Source organism: Brassica napus, chromosome C1, assembly GCF_020379485.1.
Source record: "Brassica napus cultivar Da-Ae chromosome C1, Da-Ae, whole genome shotgun sequence".
Lineage (NCBI taxonomy): Eukaryota > Viridiplantae > Streptophyta > Magnoliopsida > Brassicales > Brassicaceae > Brassica > Brassica napus.
In genome coordinates this window covers 48,487,707-48,512,442 of record NC_063444.1, presented here as the reverse complement: position 1 = coordinate 48,512,442, position 24,736 = coordinate 48,487,707, and the positions used below count along the sequence as shown (strand labels likewise).

General features: G+C 36.0%; 6 protein-coding genes, 2 long non-coding RNA genes and 1 pseudogene across 10 annotated transcripts; 5 read left to right on the top strand and 4 right to left on the bottom strand.

Annotated features, from left to right (window-relative positions):
* Positions 1–129: 129 nt before the first annotated feature.
* On the bottom strand, positions 130–670 carry LOC125580359. Its single transcript, XR_007318102.1, has 3 exons — positions 641–670; positions 409–475; positions 130–257 (listed from the first exon to the last, which is right to left on the bottom strand). It is a non-coding gene; the product is annotated as an uncharacterized LOC125580359 (long non-coding RNA).
* A 671-nt stretch (positions 671–1,341) lies between these two features.
* Positions 1,342–2,115, bottom strand: LOC106417411 (annotated as a pseudogene).
* A 2,783-nt stretch (positions 2,116–4,898) lies between these two features.
* LOC106418124 (transmembrane emp24 domain-containing protein p24delta6-like) lies at positions 4,899–5,972 on the top strand. Its single transcript, XM_013858782.3, has 4 exons — positions 4,899–5,111; positions 5,316–5,540; positions 5,635–5,711; positions 5,828–5,972. Exons 1-4 carry the CDS (start codon positions 4,899–4,901, stop codon positions 5,970–5,972), a joined length of 660 nt encoding a protein of 219 aa, XP_013714236.1.
* Positions 5,973–6,119: 147 nt separating this feature from the next.
* LOC106426718 lies at positions 6,120–8,773 on the top strand. 3 transcript variants are annotated; one of them, XR_002660964.2, is made up of 4 exons: positions 6,120–6,687; positions 6,844–7,116; positions 7,513–7,620; positions 7,694–8,773. It is a non-coding gene; the product is annotated as an uncharacterized LOC106426718 (long non-coding RNA). The 3 variants fall into 3 exon arrangements; XR_007318101.1 differs by having other exon boundaries at positions 6,120–7,116; positions 7,694–7,792; positions 7,882–8,773; XR_007318100.1 differs by having other exon boundaries at positions 6,120–7,116.
* A 2,432-nt stretch (positions 8,774–11,205) lies between these two features.
* LOC106418017 lies at positions 11,206–12,620 on the top strand. Its single transcript, XM_022700850.2, has 4 exons — positions 11,206–11,597; positions 11,719–11,907; positions 12,144–12,218; positions 12,292–12,620. Exons 1-4 carry the CDS (start codon positions 11,502–11,504, stop codon positions 12,370–12,372), a joined length of 441 nt encoding a protein of 146 aa, XP_022556571.1. The 5' UTR covers positions 11,206–11,501; the 3' UTR covers positions 12,373–12,620.
* Positions 12,621–14,023: 1,403 nt separating this feature from the next.
* Positions 14,024–16,219, top strand: LOC106418311 (bZIP transcription factor 28-like). The gene is made up of 2 exons (XM_013858987.3): positions 14,024–15,507; positions 15,588–16,219. The coding sequence occupies exons 1-2, from the start codon at positions 14,088–14,090 to the stop codon at positions 16,040–16,042; spliced, it is 1,875 nt and encodes a 624-aa protein (XP_013714441.1). The 5' UTR covers positions 14,024–14,087; the 3' UTR covers positions 16,043–16,219.
* Positions 16,198–19,013, bottom strand: LOC106418312 (protein transport protein SEC31-like). The gene is made up of 5 exons (XM_013858988.3): positions 18,516–19,013; positions 17,894–18,006; positions 17,449–17,817; positions 16,568–17,366; positions 16,198–16,482 (listed from the first exon to the last, which is right to left on the bottom strand). The coding sequence occupies exons 1-5, from the start codon at positions 18,778–18,780 to the stop codon at positions 16,412–16,414; spliced, it is 1,617 nt and encodes a 538-aa protein (XP_013714442.1). The 5' UTR covers positions 18,781–19,013; the 3' UTR covers positions 16,198–16,411.
* Positions 19,014–19,641: 628 nt separating this feature from the next.
* LOC106417634 (cytochrome b-c1 complex subunit 8-1, mitochondrial) lies at positions 19,642–20,475 on the top strand. Its single transcript, XM_013858412.3, has 2 exons — positions 19,642–20,002; positions 20,285–20,475. The coding sequence occupies exons 1-2, from the start codon at positions 19,833–19,835 to the stop codon at positions 20,331–20,333; spliced, it is 219 nt and encodes a 72-aa protein (XP_013713866.1). The 5' UTR covers positions 19,642–19,832; the 3' UTR covers positions 20,334–20,475.
* Positions 20,476–22,968: 2,493 nt separating this feature from the next.
* LOC106417622 (methylesterase 17-like) lies at positions 22,969–24,301 on the bottom strand. Its single transcript, XM_013858401.3, has 4 exons — positions 23,918–24,301; positions 23,683–23,823; positions 23,477–23,611; positions 22,969–23,391 (listed from the first exon to the last, which is right to left on the bottom strand). The coding sequence occupies exons 1-4, from the start codon at positions 24,179–24,181 to the stop codon at positions 23,101–23,103; spliced, it is 831 nt and encodes a 276-aa protein (XP_013713855.1). The 5' UTR covers positions 24,182–24,301; the 3' UTR covers positions 22,969–23,100.
* Positions 24,302–24,736: the final 435 nt, after the last annotated feature.

Below are 24,736 nucleotides of genomic sequence, written 5' to 3'. Positions count from 1 at the left end.
CTTTGGGGCCGTATCTGCAACTTGAGACGCCTCTTTGGCTTCGAACACTTTGGAATCAGCCACTGCAAGAGCTTTTGCTGCAGACTCTGCTTTCTCGATCAAGATTATTTTCTAATGTCAAAGACGTACTTGGTAGATCTTGGACTCAGTGGAATCTTCTGGACTTGATAGCTCTTGTGAGGAATCTTCTGAACTCGAGGTTTGTGCTGGATTTGCAGCTCGTATAACAGTACCCTAAACGATCTTGTAGCGGGTATCTACATGCATTAACAATCATTTGGATGCTAACATCAGAAGGAGAAATTTGCAATATACATAAAGTGAACCGTATCAACAGAGGAGAGTCTGAAAGTCTAAAATTCTGATTACACCTAGTGACATCAAAGTCACTCAAAGAGAACATGGAACCTACCTTCAAGTGTCCCCGGTAGGTGGGAAGACGGTTCACGTTGATGGTGGCGGGTATGAGCATCGCCTGAAAATGTTTATAAACAGAAGAACACAATTTAAAACTGGATTCAAAACCAAATCACGAAGAGGAAATAAATAATATTGAAATCATAATACTGTTAAACATGAATCTTAATATTGGAGATCTGTTCAAAACTATGATGAACATGAATTTAAAAAACGGAATCACCTTAGAATCCAGAAGAAGCATATTTACTCCCATGAAGTGGCCACCACGTTTAATGTTTCTGGCTTCCCAAAACCGGAGAAGCCGCACCTCCACCTCCACGGTGGATGAGCAGCGTCCATATTTGAGAGCAGCAAGAATGGTAGATGTGCTAGCCATAATAATAAGAAAAAAAGTTTCGAATGTAGTAGGATCTCTGAGAATGATGTCTATGGGAAGAACACGAAACTGGATGTCGAATGTAATTTAACACTGTCTGAAATATATATCTAATACAAATAAAGCAGTACCATGTTGCTTTTCTGTTTTCTTTTGTGCAAGAACATATTCCTTCTCAACCGGAGACAACTTGAATGACCTCTGTGACATCATCGACTTTAAGATCAGCCAGAAAATCTTCATTTTGAGTAACGTAGCCGCCGAAGACATCGTAACGACCGTCCAAGATGTTGGAATTGCTTGGCGTCAGCTCACGCTCTTTCAGCAGCCAAAACACTTGGCTCGATTCTGAGTCATTCTCAAACCCCTTTTTTCATTACATATAATTAGAATATATATTCAAATGTTAAGGAAGAGTAAGAACTCTCACTTCTCTAGCCATTGCCATTGTACAGACCCAATACCTCTCCAACCAAATTAACAAATGATAATTTATTATTATTATTATGAATAAATATATTGTCAGAAGGGTGTAAGCTTTTACTTTAGGGCTGAGCCGTAAAATGGCGTTTTTTCTCTGTGGTTGGATCTATAAATCCTTCCGCATGACTGTCTGGATCCCTTATTTGTACCACAAACTCATCAGCTACAAAAAATCTTCATCCATTGATTAACAAAAATTTCCCATATACAATATATATATATATATTTCTGGATCTCCTTGCCATTGTAGAAATTGCGCTCCGCCAAGTCCACAAAGTTCCCGGCAGTAACAGGGGCGTTATAGCAATCGACGACAATGTGGAAAACACAATCCTCAAGGTTGGGATTGTCCTTGATCTTGGCATTCATGTACACTTCTCTTGAGAAAAGGCATGTTTATATACTCTTCAGGGACTTCATAGAGGAAGCCCTCGACCATGTCCTCTTCTATTCTGCAGAGCGCCACATGACAGGAAGATCTCAGCTGCAGTCATCAAGAAGGGTCTAAATGAGCAAGTATATCAGCTTCCTTACTAATCCAAAACCATATTGGCTTTTTTGTCTCTCGTGCATTACACTTTTGAGTAAACTCACCCGCCAACATATTGGAGATTCTCTTTCATTTTAGGAGCAACAACATCTCTCTTCCGATCTTCGACAATCTGTAGCATATCTTGCATACCAGCTTCCAACTTTTCAATCAGTTCGTTACCATGATTCTTTTTCGACTCAAAAAACCCCGCAACAATCATGCTTTTCCCTTGCTTTCCTCACATTCTACAACAACAAATAATACTCAGCTCTTTATAGCAGATTAATTAACTGACTTTAATCATGCTTGCTTACACCTAATAATACTTCTAGCTTTTAGACAAATCTTGCAAGCAATTCAAACACTGTTCTAACAACTCTTCTCATACGACTCTCTGATCATCTCCTAGTTATACTCACTCAGTTAAATTATTAACTAACCTCGTAAGATGACTAACGACTCTTCAGAGATGTAATGCAAGGCTGCCTCCTTCTTTGACTCTAAGTTGACTTTATCTTCTTCTTTCTCTTTCACTTTAGACTTTGATTCTCTTCTTCGTATCGTTGTTGTTCTTCTTCCGATCACTGTCTTCACTCTTTCTTGATTGCAGGGTTTATATCTCGTAATCAATTCTCAACAGATCTTCGTAGGAGGAGAAGAAGATCCAACCAAGTTTAGAAACGCCAGAGCTGAAATCTCACGGCACAACTGAAATCAAGAAGTCATCCAACCTTTTTGGAAGGGCAAGTGCTCAAACGTATTTTTCTTAAGTAAGAAATACAAAAACCATCAGGAAAATGCTTAAATTAGGGACTGACCTGTCATGATTAAACACTTTAGTTTGTGACATAGCTGTATTTAGCTGATTCGAGCAGAGCTGTAGAGAACACCAGATTATAAGACAAAAACAAAGCCAAAGCCATATGGGTTGCCTAGCTTCAGAGTTTCAAAATTTGTTGCTTGATTACACTACTGGTGAGTGACTCCCAAGTAATGTTTTTTTTCTTTGAAACAAACGTAGAAATAAATTCAGATATGTGTTATGCTTCACTATAGCGAGAGACATAGTAATCCAAATTTAGAGACTACCACAATTATAAAGAACTGAGTTATCATACATGAAAATATCATGATGTTTACCTGATCATGTGGCAGAAGTTGCAATAATTTGTTGTACTGAATCCTCTCATCTTTTTTTGTCTTCTATTCAGCTTGAAAGAAACAACACATATAAAAATTATAATATGTGGAAGTATTTTCACAAATTAAAAAAAAAAACTGTAGAAGCGTTTTGATTCCGGAAAATGAACACTGATCCAGAAATGGATCTGTGGATCAACGATTTTTGTAGGAAGAGTAAATTCATAAGTCTTTCTAAAAAAAAATAGAGATCGAAAAATATGATGCTTGATAGTGTAAGACGACAATACCTTTTTAATTAAAGAGAAGAGAGTGATTAAAGGTTGAGTGGTGGATGGCTAATTGGAGAACAACATCATCACACGAAGACAATTCGAAGAAGGATTTTAGGGTTTTTTCAGAGAACATAACTGAGAGAGCGTGTTGGTGAAACTTGATTCCACTCTCAATCCTTTCATATTTTTAGTGTTTGAGATATTTTTCGGATTAGATACGCACAAAGCTAATGCTTTGATTGTAAAAGAGGGAGGCAGAGAGTTTGTGGGAGTTAATGCCTTAAATGTAAACTGAAGATTCATTGTATAGACTAAGATATAAACGTTGAACGGAAGGTAAGGAAAAGACATAGATGAGGACATAGGGGAGGTCGAAAATTGAGAGGAAGGGGACGGCGGATCGTTGAAGAAGAAGACGATTCAGACATAACAGGAAACACAGAGTTTGGTTCTCAATTCTGAACGTTAACGGGCCGGTGAAACGCGAAGCCCAAATGACAGAAGTGAGCATCTGACGTGGCGGAAAGCTCTTCTCCTATTGGTTGATTTTTACTGTCGACGTGGACACTCTAACTACTCAGGGTATTCCCCTTTTAGTATTGTATTGATTATTTCTTTGTGCCACCGGATCTGCTTTTAGAAAAAAACTGACTTTTATTTTCAACAATTAAATAATATTGAATAACAGACAAAAACTATGTCCACAACAAGATGATAATCAAACTAAATTTGTCAACAAAAATATATCCAAGTACGGATCAGAATCTAGTATACTAATAAAAGTTAATCTTCTTCTAGACGTTGGGTTGGTATGACATGTCATTCGTCATGGTGAATCGTTATGAAGAAATTTGTCAAATTATTTCAAAAAGTTTATGAAATTTTCTCAAGGTGATTGTTTATTACTTCAGGTAAGCTATTTTCGAAAAAATGTAATACCATAGGCAAATGTATAAAGTTCGGGCCTTTTAGTAGAGAAATGTAGAAAAGAAAAAAGCTTTGGACCTTTATAACTAAATTATAAAAATTGATAATGGACTTAGGGATGATTGGTTGTTGTATTTTAATGAATTTGAAAATCCGAACTAAATCTAGTGTTATTGGTTTTATGATTTTAAAATCTGTATTAAAATCATGTGTTATTGGTTTAATGATTCATAAATTCTATATCAAATCAAGTGTTATTCAATCATACGGATTTACTAATATATTTGATTTTATAATGGATTTGAATGGATTTGTTTGGATTTTTTAGTTAAAAATACAAAGACTCAAATCCGAGGAAAAACCTCTGGATTTACATATTTTACTTGGATTTATAAATATTATATGGATTTCTAAATCAATCAAAATATATAAACCAATAACACCTCCTTATTCTTTTGTCGATGGGTTTGAAATATGTAATTTTTGTTGAATTCTCACTTTGTTAAAGAGATGAGGTCTAGTCAAAACTAAACGCAGTTTCCATTTAAGTAAAATCAGCACAAACGGCTTGCGCGTTAGCAAAATGTTCATTACATCCTACAAAGGCTTCTTCTGATTGGATACAAGAAAAACACCAACCTGTGGTTACAACTTGGAACACAAAGCTTTAAACTCTTTTTGCTGAATAACGTAAATAGTAACCTTTTAACTCATGATCTCTCCCTCTCGCTATTTCTCTCAAACAATGGCGATATTACCGTTATTAGTCATTGCTTTGGTTTGCCTCGCAGGCGGTGGCTCTCTTTTACCGGCGGTGGAAGCTATATGGTTAACGATTCCAAGGGCCGGCGACAGATGCGTCTACGAAGTGATTCAAGCCAATGTGGTCGTCGTTGGCGACTTCCTTTGCATTGATCAAAATAACGAGGTGGGACTTGGTCCTACCGTTAATATTCGGGTATGTATATTATATATATACCTAAATCATATATTCAACCATATATACTTCATTGTTCTTTGTATTTTATTTAATTTTATTATCCATAAAATGTTAACTTAGCAAAACACTGGAGTTACATAGTGATGATATATATAACTTTTAGTATTGGTAGCATATAAGAAGACTCGGTTATATATTAATTCATGCATGTGTTTGTTATAGGTAACATCAGCTTACGGGAAAGAAGTGTACAAGAGAACAAACGTGACGCAAGGTCGGTTTGCGTTTACAACGAGCGAGAGCGGAACATACTTAGCTTGTTTATCCATGCATAAAGATCAGACACACTACGCAGTCGATAATAGCACTGCCATCGTCAGTCTTGACTGGAAGATGGGTATTGGAACCAAAGATTGGGATGCTGTTGCTAAGAAAGAAAAGATCGAGGCAAGTCTTTAAGTAATGAGTTCCAGTTCATATATAGACTAGTGTAATATTATTGCCGCAAAGACACATGTGGATGAATATATATTGTTTGTAGGGTGTGGAGCTTGAACTTCGAAAATCTGCTGAACGTGTATTTGAAATTAGGGCAAACATTCTCTTTCTAAGATTCAGGTTATTTAACGATCTATCATCTATCTATTTACCTATCTCTCTATATGTCTTAGTGAATCTTTTCTTTTTTGATATAAGATATTTTTGTTTTGTTTTACTATTTATAAAAATTACAGGGAAGCAGCTATGAGGGAGATAAACGAGAAGACTAACAAGAGGGTTTCACAGCTTAGCTTTATGTCTTTAGGGCTCTCTGTTGTTGTTTCACTTTTTCAAGTTTGGCATCTCAAACGCTTCTTCCTCAAAAAGAAGCTTATCTAAGTTGATGGGTCTATATTATTTTAGAGGAAAAATTGCAAATCTTGTGACTTTCGTGGGGGTTACTATATATATAGTCATACCAATTCAATAAAGACGACACATATTTAATTTCGTCCATAATTTATCGCTCACAGTACCTTCATCTTACAATATTAAAAGCAAAATAAGCTCAAAGGAGAGCTATGACACGTAAGCTTAAAAAATCATCCAATTAGGGATAAGCTATTTTACACATTGTTTATTCAATTCTGAGTTTCTTCTATGGCTTTAAACTACTTAGCTCTGGCCCAAAAAAGAGCCCACTTCAATAGCCCTAACTTCTGAAACGATGATAGCTTCTATCGCCTTCCCCTCAGACACTTCGTCTTCTCCGCTTCGAGTTCTTGCGACCTCCGTTACCGCAATCTCACTTCTTATCAATCAATAGTTTTGTTAACTTCACTCTTTATGATTTCGTTTCGCATCCCTCCCTTTCTCATTCTTTATATACTACTGTTTTTTCTTTCTTTTGCTACAAACCAAAACACTCAAATCTCCTCAAATCGATCTCAAGCTCTAGCATGGCCAATGATCAGGAAGTTATGTTCTTCAGAGCTATATCACTAGGTCCCCACGAAACCCAGATATGCTACCGTCTAATCCATTTCTGGGAGCTCCGAAACCCACTGAAAAAAAAACATTTATTGGTCTGGAAATTCTCCTCATCGACGAACAGGTTCGTGAATCCTCCAAAATTTAGTTTCCTATATTTTCCACTGATTTTATATATCGTTAAACATGGTCGTGTTTCCACTGATTTAATATATTGTTAAACATGGTTGTCTTATATATTTTCCTTCTGTGTTATGTTAATTTTTACATCTTCTTCAAGGAACTGTTATTCAAGGATTCATTCCATCAGGATGTGTTAAAAAATATTTGCCTGACATGAAACAAGGATCAGTTTACAGTCTCTTGACCTTCTACGGATCCAAAAACAAAACGGTGCACCGGGTTGCTTATTATAGCGTAACCGTTTCTTTCTCATAGAACTCTATCATGTCGGTTCTTAATGACAGTCCCGTCCCCTTTGACGAAGACCGTTTACGCTTCCATTCATATGAGGATTTTGAAGCTAAATGTGATCTCAAATGTGACCTCTACGGTGAGATCTCTAAATTTTCAATACATCTCTGAGTTCCATGGTTTTATGATTGGGTGCAGTTTTTAGCTTTTCTTCCTGCTTATATAATTAAATCTCTATTCTTTTTAAAGTAGAGTGAAGTAATTTGTTCAAGTTTTTAAAGAGTTTTGGTTTGTCTTAATATTATTTATAATCATTCTCTGAAGTAACTCTTGGAAGAGAAACCTGTCGATGAATGAAGTATGGTTTGTATTGTTAACTAGCACAACTTATTAACCTTCACCCTTTGATTTTGTCGAGCATCAAAGCGTAGCTTAGCATAAATAGGATTTCTGTTTCAATTTCATGTGATGATAAAAACTTAGACATTTTATTTTGGAGCCATCTAACTTATACTCTTTGTGAACAATGTAATAGATGTTGTTGGACACATGAAGCTGGTCAATGGACATGAGAGCGTCCCATCCTTAACGAAGCGGAGATAGCAACTATGCGGCATCTTTTGGTTCATGTGCAATCGCATGAGTATGTGTTTTCTTATTTCTTAGACACCACTTCTTTGAGCTTCTCTTAACCCGTCAATATCAATATTTTGCAGCGGACCTGTTTTGATCAATTGAGCAGATAATGTTTCCAAATTTTCACGAATTCTGGTGAGAGAGTATTGTTCTGGATATATTGATATGCAATTGATTTGGTATGATCCTTGAAAAACCTTGCCATTCTATGTCTTAAATCTAAGTTGTTATATAGAACTGAGTTATATCTTATACCTTTTTAATGTAGGGATTTGGGTTGTCATGTATAGCTAGACCACGCCAATGTGATGGTCAAACATACGAGTTTGTGTTCACACATGACCTAGCTATCGTACGTTTGATGCGAGTACTGAACTTTTTTAAGATGGAAAGGGCATTGGCACCGTTCACACCAACTCATTGAGACAAAGATGAGTGGCATCCACTGCAAGGCGCTTGGCGTTTTATTCAAGCACGCACTCTTTGGATCATCTTCTTGACATAATGACATTGGAGTTGAACACAATCTTTCTCAAGTTTAACATGCTTCCCTCCTTGAAAACAAGTGAGTCTCTATAGGCTGATTTTTGGTGGCTCATAGTGGAAGCAACAACACGGAGTACGATTCATATCTCCAAGACCAGTATAGATATTAGTCAGTGGTGTTGGTTGAGATATGGTTTTACTCAGAATGCAGTGAGTGTGATGGAACTTGGGAAAGAAGCACGTGGCTCAATTTATCAAACACTGTGACATTGTGGTCATCTGCTTCTCCTCAGTTCCGACAGACCTCAACAACCTCAGAGGATGGTGAAGGTTTTGTGTTTCTGCTGAAGCTCGAACTCAGTTACAAGCGATGCTTGAAAGGGGCTGAAACCAGTCTTTTTGGCAGTATATATACAGAGGGGTATCGACATCTGGAGAGTGGTGAACCGAGGCGGGAGATTGGGAATATGATGAAGTCTGGAGAATGTTGTTCAACTGATGCACTGAGATTTGAGAGGCTTGGTGGATGTAAGATAAAGCTTGGTGAATGTAAAACAAGATTCTAATGATTTTAATACACTTATGCATTATTTTTACAACAATCATATATCGTTTATTGTATGTGCTTTCTAGGATCATATATGTGTTGGCTAATTAATACAGTTTATGGCTTATCTTAATAAGAAAAAAAAAACAGTATGAATCTATTATCATTATACTGCAATATGTAATGCTTAGAGATATTAGTTTAATTTTATTTTTCTTTTAGCCTTATTAGCAATTAATATCCTATAACTACAAAATACTACGAACATTAAACTTTTCTATTTTATTGTAATTTACAATTATTACCCTAAACAAAATTAGTAATGGAACTTTATTAGATCAAATGTTCATTTATATTTTACACTTTCAAGGTTCGTTTCTTAAAAGAAAACCTTCGATGAACCTGAGGATTCTAATAGCATCTTATATTATCACTTATCTTCTAAGTGTTATAGTTATGTGGTTAGGAAGATTACAATAACTAGCTAGCTAACAAAACCTTCATAAAACTAATATATACTGTTTAGAATAAGATGCTTTAAATACATTTCTTCATTTTTTTTTACCAAAAGAAAAGTCAATCTTCTAGAAATATCAAAACTATTAATATAATTGGCTTTTATATATCAAAAATGAGAAAACATAATTTTGATTGACAGAATTTAAATACAAAACATTCACAGATTTTCAATTTTTAAATGATTTAAATAAAATATTATCTGCACGGAAAATATATATAATTTTATATTTCTATAAAAAAAATTTACATAAAACGAATTCCTGTATCCACAACTATATATTTTGATTACTGTTCTCATAAATTTTAATTTCTATTTTGATCGTAAAGACTAAAATGTAAGTCTGCAACTGTAAAAGATTTAAAATAAGAGAAATTCTATAAAAGTATCTTAAGTAAACTTTGTTACATTTTTAATACTCGAATTATTTTCAACCAAGTTTAATACTTCAATTAATTATTTTGTTCATTTTAATACACTAACTTTAAAATTATGTCCACTTTAATATTCAAGATATGCTCATTTTAAAGAAAATTATTAAAAAGTCTCAAACAAAACTAAAAAAAAAAACTCTACAAAATTCAAAACCAAATCTTAAAATTTGTAATTTTATGTTAATTTATAGGAAAATAAACTAAATTGAGGATAATCTTATACTTTTTTAATTTTAGTTAATATCAACTTTAATGTGTATACTGAAACTTAAAAAATGAATATTATTCATTTATTTTCCAATCAAAATATTTTTTTTCTAATTTTTCTTAAATTTATCCAAATTTAGTTGATTTTATTGCTAAAATTCAAAATAGAATTTTTTTAATATTTGGTTTGAATTTAGAAAATTTTATAAATTTCATTTGAAACTTATTAATATTTTTTATTCAAGTAACATAGTTTGAATATTAAAATGAGCACAATATTAAAAATTAATGAATATATATATGAACCAAAAAAAATATTTGAAGTATTAAACTAATAGTACAAAAATAATTAAACCAATTAATGAAATTTAGTTGAAGTATTTTGTAGAATTTTCCCTTAAAATAATCTTTATGTAAATTATTTACCACAAAATAATTGACTAAGTTTTTTTTTGTCTCTAAGAACAAAAAACAACACAAAACCTTTTTTTAGCAACAACATAACACAATATCTAAAGATACAAATACGTGAAGATCACTAAGAAAATCAAAATATGACTCTTAATTTATTACTTTTAAACATAATTTTCTTAAGCATATTATATATGTACCTATTTAATTTGATCAACCAAATCCGCGCGTAGCGCGGTAAAATAACCTAGTATATATAATAAACTATTAGAAAAGAAGCCTAAATCATATATCTATATATTCCTTTCGTTATTTACCGTAAGTAGTTTAAAGAAAATTCTTTTGTTTCAAAATGTAAGTAATTTCCAAATATCTAGATAATTTTTACATTTATTAGATATAGCGTAACCAATCAAATAATATCAAATTTTTTATAATTAATTGAACTAATTAGTTAAATATTATTTTTTAAAGTACCAAACTTTTTTAATATTAGTGCTTTTATTCTAAACTATTTACATTGTGAAACAGAGAGAGTATATTTCAAAAAATCACATAGGACAAGATCATAATCACATGTATACGTACATCTAATTCATTTATCACAATGTAGACTTTCAAAATACTAATTTGACCGGTGGACACGGTAAGCTAACAAGAGATTAATTAAGGCATTGATGACAAATGAAAACTGTCATGAGTTTTTTTTTGACATAAAAACAAAACAAAACGCACATCATGACTGTTTTCATTATATTGTCTAAAGCTAGCTTAAAAGCAGATCAATAACATCAAATCTTTGTATTATAGCATTAGACCATGATTATCGGCAATCCGGGGTTTTTAAGTTAAATGATTGATTTAATTAAATCAAAAATAAATAAAAACCTTCTTACCGATCCTTAATTAGTGATTTTAGAAATCGATCCTTAATGGAATTTTTTCTTCTCTCTCTTTCTTTTCCTTTTTTTATCATCTTCTCCGTCTTCGTCTTCTCCGTCTGCGTTGATTTCATTTATTTCAAATTGTGTTGATTCTCTGTTTTGGTGACTCCTTCTCGGGACTTTGTGATTACTCGAGATGGAAACAAGGTACATAGATTCTTAATGCAATTTTTTGGCTTTGTTGACTTCACGTAACTGATCACAATCGTGTATTCACTACGTACATGTATCAGAACTTGATCGTTGGGGGTTTGTGTGGTTCATCCTTTTGAGATTGTGATTTGAAGTTGAGATTTTTTTTGCTGAAGTTTGATCTTTTATCTTGTTATTACTGATGGGACGATGAGAAGCAACCAGTTGGGGGTTTGTCTGCTTAGCTATGAGATGAATCAGGGGTACTTTGCTGATACGAAAGAGTTTAAGGAACATGGTGGTAAGGTAATGATTGATGGTAGTAGTCACAATAAAAAGACCCGAGATTCTGGTTTTCTTTGTTCTTAGCTATGCATGATCAATGGGGTTTGTGAAGTTTCTTAACTAATAATTGATGTTGTTGCAGATAACAACTGCGAATAAGACTGTGATTCATGCTGTGTCAGCTGTGAAATTTTCGGAATTGGTTGTGACTCTTTCTAGTGGAAAAGTCTTGAAGTTGCTTGTTACTTCTGGTAGCAGTGAGGTTAACGCAGAGAGTTTGGTTGTTCCTAAGGTATCATTGGTGTGTCTGTCTTTTCGAGCAAGCTCCCAGGTACAGATAATTCCATACTTTTTTTATTTGGTTGCATACTTCAATTGGAACCAAGAGAATGTTTAGTTAGCCTTTGTTAAGAGGTGCGTAGTATTAATGGAAGTGTTTGTTGTTGAGACTAAGCATTGGTTTTAAGATGAAGTGTTTTATCAGTGTGATTGTTGATAAATATGACCTTGTATTACGTCTTATCTAAATCTCTCATGCTGCTGGGATGTGGTTGATGTGTCTGACAGGAAATGATCAGTTCCTGGAGCAAGCCATTTCTTGAGTCCCAGTTCCTCATTCTGAGACAGTTGACAAGTGCACATGTAACATTATATCTATGTCCATAGTTACCGTTAGGATGAATTATTATTTTGATGAGGGCATTTTGATTAATAGGTTGCACAGGGAGAGGAGAAGTTGTCTGTCCAATGTGCAATGCTGATGGAGAGCCGGTGTTTTAGAAGGAAAATCAGATGATGAAATGTTCTGTTTGTTATGGAAGAGGTTTGAATGCTCTTAAAGATGGATCCGATTCAATGTAAAGTCGCATCCCACCTGGAGAAGATCAAGATACTTGACTACTTTCAAGTCCATGACATGGTTCGCAAACCCCAGGTCTTGCTCCTTGTGATACTTGAAGTTCGATTCTTGTTTTAGTTTAAGAGTTTGTGATCATCTACTAGTAGAATTTAGTGACCATTTAATAAAAAAAATTAAAATTTTTTAAGAAACTCAAATTAAGAAACTTCTATTGTATCACAAAAATTAGGTGATTTTTAACTAAAGTCTTTAGCTAAAATTTATTAGTTAAATAATCATTAAAATGTACTTAAGAAACTTTACGGGGTTTCTAGGGATAATCATGCTCTTATTTACTGTCATTAAGATTTCATCGTCTTTAGCTTTTGATAATGATCATAACTAATTGGATTAGGCACGTTGCTGACGTTTGTAATTATTTGGATTGGCCACCTCCGCTTGTGACAAAGTGATTCACGTGGCTCGCCTGGTTAGATCGGTTGCCGAAAGTTGAGATACCATATGAATCTTGTGCCTGGAATCCTTTGGTGCATGTATGACACTCAAAAGGAGTTCAGAAGTATGCCATCTCGAAGAATTCTTCATACGAACAATAAGTAAAGAAAAAAAAAGTCTTTCGGCATGAGTGGATCTGTTTTTAGGAGATTCTTGTCTAGTCGATTTCACGTCTCGAACGACTATTAGTTGGTTTCTGAAAATGTAAAATACTCCACCTATTTTATTTAGCTCCGTTATATGTATTTTTTTTTTAAAACTTCCGTTATATATATGTATATTTGTTATATTAAATTTTACCTTTTGAATTTCATTCATAATACAACACCGATAGTGTAACAATATTTATATATCAAACTTCTTTATGCATATGGTTTGTTGTCTTTCACTTTCTAAGTTTCAGTTTTGATGTACTTGCAGATTTTAAATATGTATTAGATACACAAAAACATTAACACTAAAACTGCATTTAGAATAAAATAAAAGAATCAATACCATTACTTAAAAAAAAAGAATCAATAACATTACTTAAAAGAAATAATTAAAACAAAGACAATGTCATTACATAAAACAATTTCTTTAGATTACATGGCAAAAAAAATAACAAATCTGTATTTAAACGGGCTCACGGGCCTAAACGGACAGCTTTATGTTAAACGGTTTGCAGTTAAACGGGCTTTAACGGGTTCGCAGTCTAGCGGGCATGTGGTAACAAGCTTTAGATGGGAAAGGCATAAACGGATCCGGATAGCCCGTTTTAACACCTTAAGCTACAAGCCAACAATGCAATAATTAATTAATAAAATGATTTTTAATAAAATAATGGTTTTCATTTTTTTAAGATCTGGAACCAAAATATAATAAACTTTATAAATCATTTATTTTATATTCGGAAAATTAAATATATGAAATTGTTTCCATGCTCAGATAAAGAAATCCAACCAAAAAAATATTCTACACGTGTAAAACCAAACTCGTGAACTCCGCTTCAGTTACACGCGCATCCAACCGCGTGTAGGTAACATTCTTTACCCCGTTTGTTAAGTAAACTGGTCAACGTCATCTTCTTCTTCCCAAAATAAAACGTGTGGAATAATCCAGAAGAGAAAGAAAGAAGCCAGAAGGAAAAAAAAAAAAAATTCAACCAACCAACGGTGATGACGGAGTCCACATTCTCAATCGCTAACCCACCGGAGATACCTGATCTGAACCCTAATACGCTAGCAGATCCCGATATGATCTCAGTCCCGCCGCTAGATCCTCTCTTCCTCTCTGCTTCCGATCCGATTTCCGATCTAAGCTTCTTCCTCGACGACGAGAACGGAGACTTCGCGGATTTGGATTTCTCGTTTGACGATTCTGTCGATTTCTTCGATTTCGACCTCGACGCGGATCACCCGGTGGCAATCACAGAATCGAACGCGAACCATGCGAATATGGATTCACCGGAGACGAAGAACGTCGATAGAGGTTTAGAAGATCGATCTGACTCTGTTCATTCTCAGGTCTCGTCGCAAGGCTCGAAGACTTTGGCGTCAGGCGGTTGCGACACGTCATCCTCCCCTGAGAAGTCTTCTGTGAGCAAGAGCAAGAGGAAGAAGGGAGACTCTGGAGGAGATTACAGGAGCTTCAAGTATCAAAAGTCTGATGAGAAATCAGCAACTCCTGTGGGAGAGGACGATGAGAAGAAGAAGGTGAGGCTGATAAGGAACCGTGAGAGCGCTCAGCTTTCGAGATTAAGGAAGAAGCAATACGTTGAGGAGCTTCAAGGGAAAGTGAAGAGCATGAACTCCACCATTGCTGAATTGAACGGGAAAATATCTTACGTTATGGCTGAGAATGCAGCGTTAAGGCAGCAGATGATGGCTGCTTCTGGTGCTCCTGCTCCTATGAATCCTTACATGGCTGCACCGCCTTTACCTTATCAGTGGATGCCGTATCCTCCGCCGTATCCTTATGGATCACAGATTCCATTGGTTCCTAAATTGCCTCTCCCGAGTTGTAGTAGACCGAAGAAGGGAGAGGGGAGAAGCAAGCTCAAGAAGGTTGCTAGTATCAGTTTTATTGGGATTCTGTTCTTTATATTCGTGTTTGGTACGTTGGTTCCGTTTATGAATGTTGACAATGGAGGAGATAGTGGTTTGGCTAAGTATGAGGGTCGTAGGTATTATGATGAGCACAGAGGGAAGGTTCTTATGGTTGGCGATGGGTCTGATGTTAGAAGAGGAAGTGTCCATTCTAGTAGAGATAGTTGTGGGGGAGTAGAAGGAAGAGTGAGCAATTCCAGTGAGCCTCTCTTTGCTTCTCTCTACGTTCCAAGGAACGATGGGCTTGTGAAGATCGATGGGAACTTGATCATTCATTCTGTTTTGGCTAGCGAGAAAGCTAAGAAGAATGTGTCTGAGACAATAAAAAGCGAAGAACCTGAGTTGACGGTTCCTGGTACTCTGTCTTCTGCATTAGCTGTCCCTGATGTGAGAGGAAATGGGGCAATGCTTCCACATTCTTCCAAGGCTCTCTCTTCTGGTTCGCCTGATGGGAAAAGACTTCACCAGTGGTTTCATGAAGGTGGCGCAGGTAATTCTGGTGCTCTTCTTGTAGTTTGTTCTACTAAATGGAATGATCTTAGAGCTAACAATTGACTGCATCTATTGTAGGGACACTAATGGATTACAGCATGTGCACCGAGGTCTTCCAGTTCGATATTTCTCCAGGTGCTATCGTCCCATCATCAGTCTCCAACATTACAAGGGAGCATCTCCAGAATGTCACCACCACCCGAGACAAGAGAATGAAGAACAGGAGGATTCTCGAGGGGCTTCCGGTTTCACGTTTGGCATCTGAGCTTAACATCACGGAAGCCCAGGCGAGCAAAGACGCCCAAAACAAGAGCTTTCATGGGAAAGCTAATACCAAACCCACATCATCATCAATGGTTGTTTCAGTGTTGCTTGATCCAAGGGAGGTCGTTGACTCTGAAACCGATAGAGTCATGCCCTCAAACCCGAAATCACTTTCCCGGATCTTCGTGGTGGTGCTTCTAGACAGTGTCAAGTACGTTACCTACTCATGCGTTCTTCCCCGGTCAGGTCTCCATCTTGTGGCTACCTGAATCCGACATAGCTCGTTTTTTTTACTCATCTTGACCCAAAAGTAGACGGACCATTGACTTGTTATATATACAAAAAACACCTTTGTGACTTTTTTCCCTGTGTTGTAAAACTCAGGGTTTTTAAAGTTTGGTCTTTAATTTTAAAGAAAAGAACAAAGTGAAAATTCTTGCTTTTTCTTTCAGAAGCATAATATACAAAAAGCTCTTAGAGAATTAAGTAGAAGGCTGCACACTTTTGTGCAGCAACATTCTATAACAACAACTCTAGTCTCCATATGAATTCATTTTTTATACACTTAAGTTTTGAGTATCCGGTTGAGGGAGAGGAGGAGGAGGTTCTGATACGATGTACTAGACATGTTACTGTCATTATTCACGAAGCCAAGCCGCTATCAGCATGAGTAGAACAATCCATGGCGTAGCTGGTAAGTTCAAATTAGCTGCAGCCAAAGACAGAAAGAAAAGGGCTTTTATGATTTGATATCTCTTTGCAAAATTGGATGATTGTTTAAGTAAGAAACTTACATGAAGATGTCTGCGGTTGAGGATGAGAAACTTCGTTTGCGTGCTGCGGTTCACTTGGTTTGGTTTTCGGTGGTGGAGCTGCATTGGCAAACACCACATGAGGTAGAGGGGCAGAGACTGGAACTATATGAGGCTTGGCTGCAGGAATAGGGGCCGGTGAGTGCAGCTGATGATGTGGTGGTCGAGCAGAATAGCGAGGAGAATGATGTGATGCGTGTGGTGGCTGAGCAGAATAGCGAGGAGGACGATGTGATGGAGGGGAAGGAGAAGGCGTGGGAGTAGGTGTAGATGAGAAATGCAAATGTTTATCCTTGAAATGTACTCTTTGTCCTCTTCTATTCCCTGAGTTGCAGGGCGGAGGTGCAGATGGAGCTCTTCTAATTCTAGGACTTTTCTGAGGGACAGGAGAGGCCACAGGTGAAATAGCAGGAGCTATACTTGGGCTAAGCTGATGATGATGATGGTGGTGGTGGTGGTGATGGTGGTGATGATGGTTGTGGTGATGATGATGGTGATGATGATGGTGATGGTGGTGATGAGGGGAAGGTGAAGGTGATGGAGAGTTGGTGCTGCTATCACTGTTGTTTGGCAAAGATGACAGACGAACTTGCTTGACCTTACCAAATATGGTATTGTTCAGGCCAAGGTTCTTCGAGCGTGAGCCCGTGATGGTATCAGTCAGCTGCTTCAGTCTTGGGCTTGGATTTGAAGTCCCGACTCTCAGCAAAACAGATGAGTGAACAGTCGTAGGGGGATACACGGTGGAACCCTCTGCGTTTGATAAGGTTACATACAGATTCTGCATTCAAACATAATCCTTGTAAGAACAATCTAACTCAACACATTAACACTTACTAAAGCATATGCATATTGTGACAAACCTCGTATGGTGCGAGATTCAGGCCATTCTTGAGTTGAATAGCAAGGGTATTGAAGTTTATCTGGATCCGATGAATGGAGTAGTTTAGCGTAAAGTTGAAAGAAAGCTTGAACTTCTGCAGCGGGAACGCACTTTGAGGTGGAATCACAGTGATTCCTCCTGGAAACTTTAGAACTTCGAAAAGGAAAGTGTCCCCAAACAAGGGTTTGGTAAGCTGAAGAGTGGATTGGTTTATCAGCACCGATTCGAACATCCCCTTGATAGTACTCAAAGAGAGAGGAAATATCTCTCGGTATGCTGTATCGTGGTCGATTCCAAACACAACCTTTGTTGTGTTCAGTCCGTGTGACTCGAGGGCTAGGATAGTTACCTGTTGAAGTCATTTGAACCAAGATGTATCAGAAGAGAAACTGAGATCATAACTAGGATAAAAGGATGAAACATACGTTGATGGAAATGTAGCTCATCTCTTGGAAGATGTCGTCCTGAAGCTGCGCGAGATGTTCATTAAGAAAAGATTTTGGTCTATTGAGGCTAAAACTCGCTACTACAGCATGACCTGCATCAATAGTGAAAGTATATTGTAAGTGTGAGAAAGAATCAACAATAAGGAAACCAATAACCATATTCATGACATGAAAATGGAGCACTAAGAACTTAAAAATCAGCATTGGTTTATTATCTCATATGTCCTAGCTGTAAGAAGATGTCTTATGTTCATCAGTAACGTAGAATCAACATGTATCTAGAGTGAAAGTCAAGACCAAACGAAAGAACAAGCATCACTACTATGTCAATAACTATAAAGCTTCTACTTACAATGTACACAAACATGGAACTCTCTAAGCTATGCAGATGATAAACAGCTTTGACTCTTCTCTGACCCTAGTTAACAATAGCAAAGATTCATTCCCAGTCAAACCTCGTTCCCAAAATAGCTTTTGTAATAAAAGATTACCAATTTCATTACTACACAGAGAGTAAACACAAGACTCAATCAAAGAGTAGATTCAATGCCAAAACAGGAAACTTTTATCAATACAAAGCTAGAAGAAAAAAGGGAATAACCTTTAAATCTGGGATCGAGACTCGAACCCCCACGATCCACGGCGCCAAAAGGAAGCAACAAAAACAAAGCGGAGAGAAACAAGGAGACGGAGAGAAGCAGCACGAAGAGGCATTTACACCCAACAAGCCCCGAGATCCATTCGAAACACCCACAACAACAACGAAGACGACGACGAGGAGGAGCATTCCTCCTCCTCTCCGCGGAATCGCCGAGAGCTTCTCCTCCGGCGCGGAGGCTGTTGCCGTCATCCTCGGGTTTACCCATGGGCGAAAGAACCAGCTTAAGGTTTCAGCAAAAGAGAGAAGCCCCACCTTCTAATCCGGTGGGTACACCCATCATCGTTCAGCTTCAACAGAAACCCTAATTCACCAGATTGAGAACGAGAGCTAACCAAATATCGAATTTGAAGGTTGTGGAATCGAATCGGATCGGTTTTTTTCTTCTCTAATTCCTCCTCACACAGCCGAGAAGAAGTGAAGTGAATTTTGTCGATTTTCCGATTATTTATTTGCGTTTATTATTAGTTCTCCTATAGTTTCTTAAATTTAATTAATTTGGATTTATAGTATTAATTATGATATTGATAATAATACTATTGTGGGAAAGTGAGAAAGAAATGTTTAAAGGGTTTGGTCGTGTGGGTGAGACCACCGACAGATTAGTGTGTTGAAGAGTTTCAACTACCCTCACCCAATGGATAATATTCTATAAGATTCAAGTTAAATTCTTGGCAGTGACTATTGTTAATAAAGAAATTATCTATTTCTACAAGAATGATCCATTCAAATTCACCAATGATTAATCTTTTTTTTTAGTAGTTTTTAGTGATTGCAAAGTGTTTTGATAAATTCTTATTTAGAAATAAAAAGATTCAAATCTTATAGTTTAGGGCATATATATTTTATAATAAAATCATAATAACTTTTATAACTCACCTTAAATAATCTAAAAGTTTATTAAAACTCAAGTACATCCAAAATTAGAAACTAACATAAATAGCAAATATTAACAAGCGTCCACTAATATCAAGAATCACTCAAATTTGGGCCATGTAGTTTGAGCCCAAGTTGCTGCTGTTGTTAACTTAAAACAGACTAACTCACCAGGTTTGTGGTTATCCAATTCGGTTTACACAAACCGAATCAAAGATAAAAATGTTGACCCAGGTCATCCGGTTTAAATCGTAACTGCAACCGTACCAAAATCGAATTGAAAACGTACGGTTCGTTGAGATTTGTTTTATTTATTTTTTTAGGTCAATTCAGGTGTTTTTGTGGGAGATTCGTCGTCGTCTCGTTGGGGGGGAAGAGAAGAGGATGGGGAAGCAGCCGGTGAAGTTGAAGGCGGTGGTATACGCGCTATCGCCGTTTCAGCAGAAGATAATGACTGGACTCTGGAAGGATCTCCCGGAGAAGATCCACCACAAGGTCTCGGAGAATTGGATCAGCGCCACTCTCCTCGTCACTCCTGTCCTCGGAACCTACTGGTAACTCTCTCTCTCTCTCTCTCTCTCTCTCTCTCTCTCTCTCTCTTCTCGAATCGTTATCAATGATTCTGGTGATTGATTGTTCTTCGAATCTGGTTGTTGTACTACTAGTTTTACGTTTTTGTGTTATTGGTGCTTGTATGTAGGTAGCTGATGAAGAGTATTTATTAGATTTTGAAACTGAATATTCGTTAAAAAAAAAACTGAGAATATAATTAAGTTTAGTACAGAGCTGAGATAGAAAAGTATATGCTTAATCTTCAAATACATGAATGAATGTAGGTATGCTCAGCACTTCCAGGAACAGGAGAAACTCGAGCACAGGTTCTGAACCATCAAGTGTGGAAGCCAAATCTTCCGCGTCAGTGATTTTCTGAAACTCTTTATTGCCAAAATAAATGTCTAGATTTTATGACAATCACTGTTGGTGTGCATCTTTCTTGAATTGAATTGAATTAAATCGTATTCTCTAATGTTCCTTAAGTAAAAACGGCTATGCTCCCTTTAAAGTTAAAAATCCAACTAGTGAATATGCTAAGAGACAAATGTTTACTTCGCATCGAGACTTCATTTTCATGTCTTCTACACTTGTACTGTGGTATTCTCCACATTGATGTTGGCATATTAACACCATAACAAAATAAACTCCACACACCAAAGTAGAAGAAGAAAACAACGTGTAGAATACCAACAGTACAAGTGTGGAGTTTATTTTGTTATGGTGTTACTATGCCAATATCAATGTGGAGAATACTACTGTACAACTGTTGAGTTTAGTGAACATTATGTGCATGGCTCTTATCTCAACAGTTGACTCCACATTCCAGTTCGTCCGCTTCTTCAGTGATTCGAGAAGAAATACAAGAGTTTTCTGTGTTAACCAAACTGAGAAGCTTTATGCACGTATACGTGTTGGCTAGACAGTACAAAAGCTTACGCTATTGGTTCCACCAGCTATAGTAGAAGATACAGAGGCGTTCAGGCGTTTTTTTGGATCAAGGGCGTGTACAAGCGTTTTGTCGTCTAAACTATTAAAATTGGAGTATATTACTTAGCCCTGGGTTTTCATAAATAATTACTAAGACCTACCTATCTAAACTGTCGTTTTAGACTTTTCCTAACCCAACTAAAATAAATTGACGTTACTTCACCTTAAATTACGTGTATCTTAAACCTAAAATCAAATCACACGAGTTGCATCTTTCTCTCTGATCACATATTTATCTTTACAAGAGAGAGTGATTTCTGGCACATCGGAATTTCTCCGACCATAGCCGGACTGTTTTGTTTTTAATTGTTTTATATTTCAATCTATGAGACTTTATGTTGTGATTTTCAATATTCCGATATAAGTTCTTTCAAGTTTATATTTCTTTCATCGGTTGAAGATTAAATAAAGTTGAAGTTATTTTACTAAAGTTTCAGTCTTTCGGGATGGGTTTTGTTTGTAAATATATTACTCTCGGTTAAGACTGATTTTCAGTTCCGATCTTAGATTGGATTTAATGGCGTCTCACCGGTTTCAATTGATTTTATTCCTTCTCTTACTTTTTTTTGGGTGAATTTCTTCTGTTTCTAGGGAGTATTATTAGCAATATTTTTTTGCCGTCAGTCCTGAGTGGGCGGTCTTAATATCCTCGCGGTGATTTTTCGATGAAAAAGGGTTACGCTTCTCTAGCAGCTGGGCATAACCGATGAAGAGGAAGATTAAGGCGGCAAAGGTGAAACGACCGGAGTTTTGGGTCAATATTCAGATGCATGAGATTTGAACGGTGGACATTGACGGTGGTGATCGTCGGAGTCGAAGACTGTTCGAAGCGGTGGGTGACGTGTCCAACTTGCTTCCTCACGAGTCACGAAGACATGAATGTATTTGTCTTTTCGTTTTGGGCCTTAGTCCAGTTGTGGTATAATTGACCCAACACATTAATAAAACTTCTATTGCCGGTAAAAAAAAAACAAAAAGAAAAACCAAAAATCACGTCATTCTCCTCACAAAAAGAAATATGTTTCTATTTTTTTTTCCCAGAAAAATAATATATGGGCTTGGATCTATTATATAACCATCCACGAAGTAATCATAAATTATGATGTACTAAAATTTTAATCATAACAAAATGTCCCAACACTTAATTAAATTAGGCTTGCTAATTAAATTTTCAACAAGCTGTACTTATTTTTGAATGTTTTTTCTGGTAACTTGCTTTTTACTGTTTTATTTATGTTTCTGTCTAAGTAATGTATTTGTTTTTAAAAAATCTCTGTTTCAAATTTGAACTTTATATTCAACTTTACATCAAAATATTTATAGTATAATTAAATAAAAAATCACAAGTATAATTAAAACTCTAATATTTGACATTTTAATGTTCATTTTAACAAATAAAATGAATATGAGCACAATAAAAAAACAATCTCATAGTTTATATATGGAGGTTAAACACATTGAACAAGACACACCAATGTCAAAACTTAATAACCTATGAATCTATAACAAGAATTTAAACAATTAAGTTTATGGCATTGTCAAAAATTAAAAAACATATAATTATGGAAAATAAAACTTTTTACTATTTTATTTATGTTTCTGTCTAAATAATGTATTTGTTTTTAAAAAATCTCTATTTCAAATTTGAACTTTGTATTCAACTTTACATCAAAATATTTATAGTATAATTAAATAAAAACACACAAGTATAATTAAAACTCTAATATTTGACACTTTAATGTTTATTTTACCAAATAAAATGAATATAAGCACTATGAAAAAACAATCTCATAATTTATAAATAGAGGTTAAACACATTGAACAAGACACATCAATGTCAAATTTAATAACTGATTCATAACAAGAATTTAAGCAATTAAATTTATGGTATTGTCAAAAAATAAAAACATATAATTATGAAAGACAAAACCCGCGTGGGCGCGCGAGTCAAAAGGTAGTATAAAGTTATAAACTAAAATAAATTAAACAATTTTGTTTTTTATTAAATACCATCTCCACTAGAACCATAAACCGATCACTTAACCGGTATCTCAATCAACCACACACAACACAACTACAACAACAATACACACGCATAATCCTTTGTGCTTTAGATAGAACCCACAGAAACGGCAGCTTTAATGAGTAAACCGCAGAGAACAAAAGGGTTAGAGAAGAAAGGTGAATGGTCACTGTCCACTTCATAAGCTTGTCTCGGTGGCCACCGTTTCATCATCGCCTCCTGCTGCGCCGGTTTCATCACCCGGTCGTGCAATGTCTTGATGTACACGCGCGGTACCAGCTCCTCCTCCTCTTCTTTTCCTTTTCCCTCTTCCATTTTCGCAGTTGTGAGCGCCAGAAGCGGAGCTGGTCTCATCATTAACGCAGCCAATACACACTCCTTAACATTCACAAGAACAATCACATATCATTAGGATAACACTTTTGGATCTTGAGCTTTTATAGGAAATGAAACTTAGAGAAACCTGTTGAGGAGTCATGTGGTAAAGGAGCTTTCGTCTGAACTCAGGTTTGATAAGGGCACTAGTAGGAGGATTCTCCGGTCCTAAACCGAAACCGAGCTCATAGACATCACCATGTTCTGATAGGTCAGGCACTCCCTGTGACAAAACAACATAACGTCACACACAAGTTACCTTCATTTGAAATAATATTTTTTCTCTTTTGTTACATCTTTCAAATCTTCAGTTGTCTGAAACCCGAATCTGAGCATTGTGGCTGCGATATAAACAGCCAGACAGATCTTCCTAGGGAATCTCTGGATCGAGCTCGTTACACTAAGCCCTCCTGCACTGTGACCCACAAGTATCACCTGATGACAAAAACAGAACAGAGAAGGCAGAGTAAGTTTACTTCAGGTACAAGAATCAGTTACAATTAGGGTTTTCTGTGTGCGTGTGTCTGGCCTGTTCTTTTTCTGGTAAGGATGAGAGGAAGTCGATGAGTGGTTGGTTGTATTGGTCGAAGGAAGTTAGAGTATCGGCAGAGGAAGGATCGATGCCGGAGGATTTGAGGTCGATGCAAGTGACTGTGTAGCCAGAGACTTCCATGAGACATTTGATTTTGTACCAGCACCATGATCCTAAGCTCATGCCGTGTATTAGCACAAAGTGTGGTTGTTTTCTTCTTGGTTTCAATTCTAGGGTGTGATCTTGATTCTCCTCCGCCATAGATTACGCTGGAGTTTTGCCGGAGATTTAATGAGTTTTCTTCCGCTGAGTGCTCTGTGATTTTATTCTTTGGGGGTCTTTGTCACATATGTCAAGCGCATATATAGTGGAAGAGAAATTTCTTTGCTTCTTTTCCCAGTCAAGAGATTTTATTCTTATTATAACATTTCAATATGATTTGTAATTATTTTAGTATTTATGAAATGAGAGCATATTAACTTTTTAACTGAAATTTATCCAGTTATGGTAATATATCATCAGTTGGAGGGGAAATAAAGCTTTTCATATAAGTTAATCAACAAAAAGAATGTATATATTTAGGTAGAATTTGAAGGTTAATTTTCGTTTGGCAGCTCATTTTAGAGGATCAACGAAATCAATTTATGGCTTTCTCCCCCCTCTGTATCACTTTAACTGATCCTTCTGTATCACATTAACTGGTGTTTAGAGAAAAAAATTTTGTTTCAAAATAATTGATGTTCTTTTTATTCTATATAGAATTTAATATCATTTGAACTATATGACCAATTACAAAATATTGAGATTTTTTTTATT

What these genes read in the sequence shown, in the direction of transcription:
- LOC106418124 (XM_013858782.3), top strand. Translation starts at nt 4,899, where the DNA reads ATGGCGATATTACCGTTATTAGTCATTGCTTTGGTTTGCCTCGCAGGC. An exon ending in GTCCTACCGTTAATATTCGG is followed by an intron (nt 5,112 to 5,315) that starts GTATGTATATTA and finishes TGTTTGTTATAG; the next exon opens with GTAACATCAGCTTACGGGAA. An exon ending in CTAAGAAAGAAAAGATCGAG is followed by an intron (nt 5,541 to 5,634) that starts GCAAGTCTTTAA and finishes TATTGTTTGTAG; the next exon opens with GGTGTGGAGCTTGAACTTCG.
- LOC106417622 (XM_013858401.3), bottom strand. Translation starts at nt 24,181, where the DNA reads ATGGCGGAGGAGAATCAAGATCACACCCTAGAATTGAAACCAAGAAGA. An exon ending in CCTTACCAGAAAAAGAACAG is followed by an intron (nt 23,824 to 23,917) that starts GCCAGACACACG and finishes TTTTGTCATCAG; the next exon opens with GTGATACTTGTGGGTCACAG. An exon ending in CAACTGAAGATTTGAAAGAT is followed by an intron (nt 23,612 to 23,682) that starts GTAACAAAAGAG and finishes GTTTTGTCACAG; the next exon opens with GGAGTGCCTGACCTATCAGA.
- LOC106418017 (XM_022700850.2), top strand. Translation starts at nt 11,502, where the DNA reads ATGAGAAGCAACCAGTTGGGGGTTTGTCTGCTTAGCTATGAGATGAAT. An exon ending in TTAAGGAACATGGTGGTAAG is followed by an intron (nt 11,598 to 11,718) that starts GTAATGATTGAT and finishes ATGTTGTTGCAG; the next exon opens with ATAACAACTGCGAATAAGAC. An exon ending in CTTTTCGAGCAAGCTCCCAG is followed by an intron (nt 11,908 to 12,143) that starts GTACAGATAATT and finishes TGTGTCTGACAG; the next exon opens with GAAATGATCAGTTCCTGGAG.
- LOC106418312 (XM_013858988.3), bottom strand. Translation starts at nt 18,780, where the DNA reads ATGGGTAAACCCGAGGATGACGGCAACAGCCTCCGCGCCGGAGGAGAA. An exon ending in TGAATCTCGCACCATACGAG is followed by an intron (nt 17,367 to 17,448) that starts GTTTGTCACAAT and finishes GTTTGAATGCAG; the next exon opens with AATCTGTATGTAACCTTATC. An exon ending in TCAACCGCAGACATCTTCAT is followed by an intron (nt 16,483 to 16,567) that starts GTAAGTTTCTTA and finishes CTTTGGCTGCAG; the next exon opens with CTAATTTGAACTTACCAGCT.
- LOC106418311 (XM_013858987.3), top strand. Translation starts at nt 14,088, where the DNA reads ATGACGGAGTCCACATTCTCAATCGCTAACCCACCGGAGATACCTGAT. An exon ending in GTTTCATGAAGGTGGCGCAG is followed by an intron (nt 15,508 to 15,587) that starts GTAATTCTGGTG and finishes CATCTATTGTAG; the next exon opens with GGACACTAATGGATTACAGC.
- LOC106417634 (XM_013858412.3), top strand. Translation starts at nt 19,833, where the DNA reads ATGGGGAAGCAGCCGGTGAAGTTGAAGGCGGTGGTATACGCGCTATCG. An exon ending in CCTGTCCTCGGAACCTACTG is followed by an intron (nt 20,003 to 20,284) that starts GTAACTCTCTCT and finishes GAATGAATGTAG; the next exon opens with GTATGCTCAGCACTTCCAGG.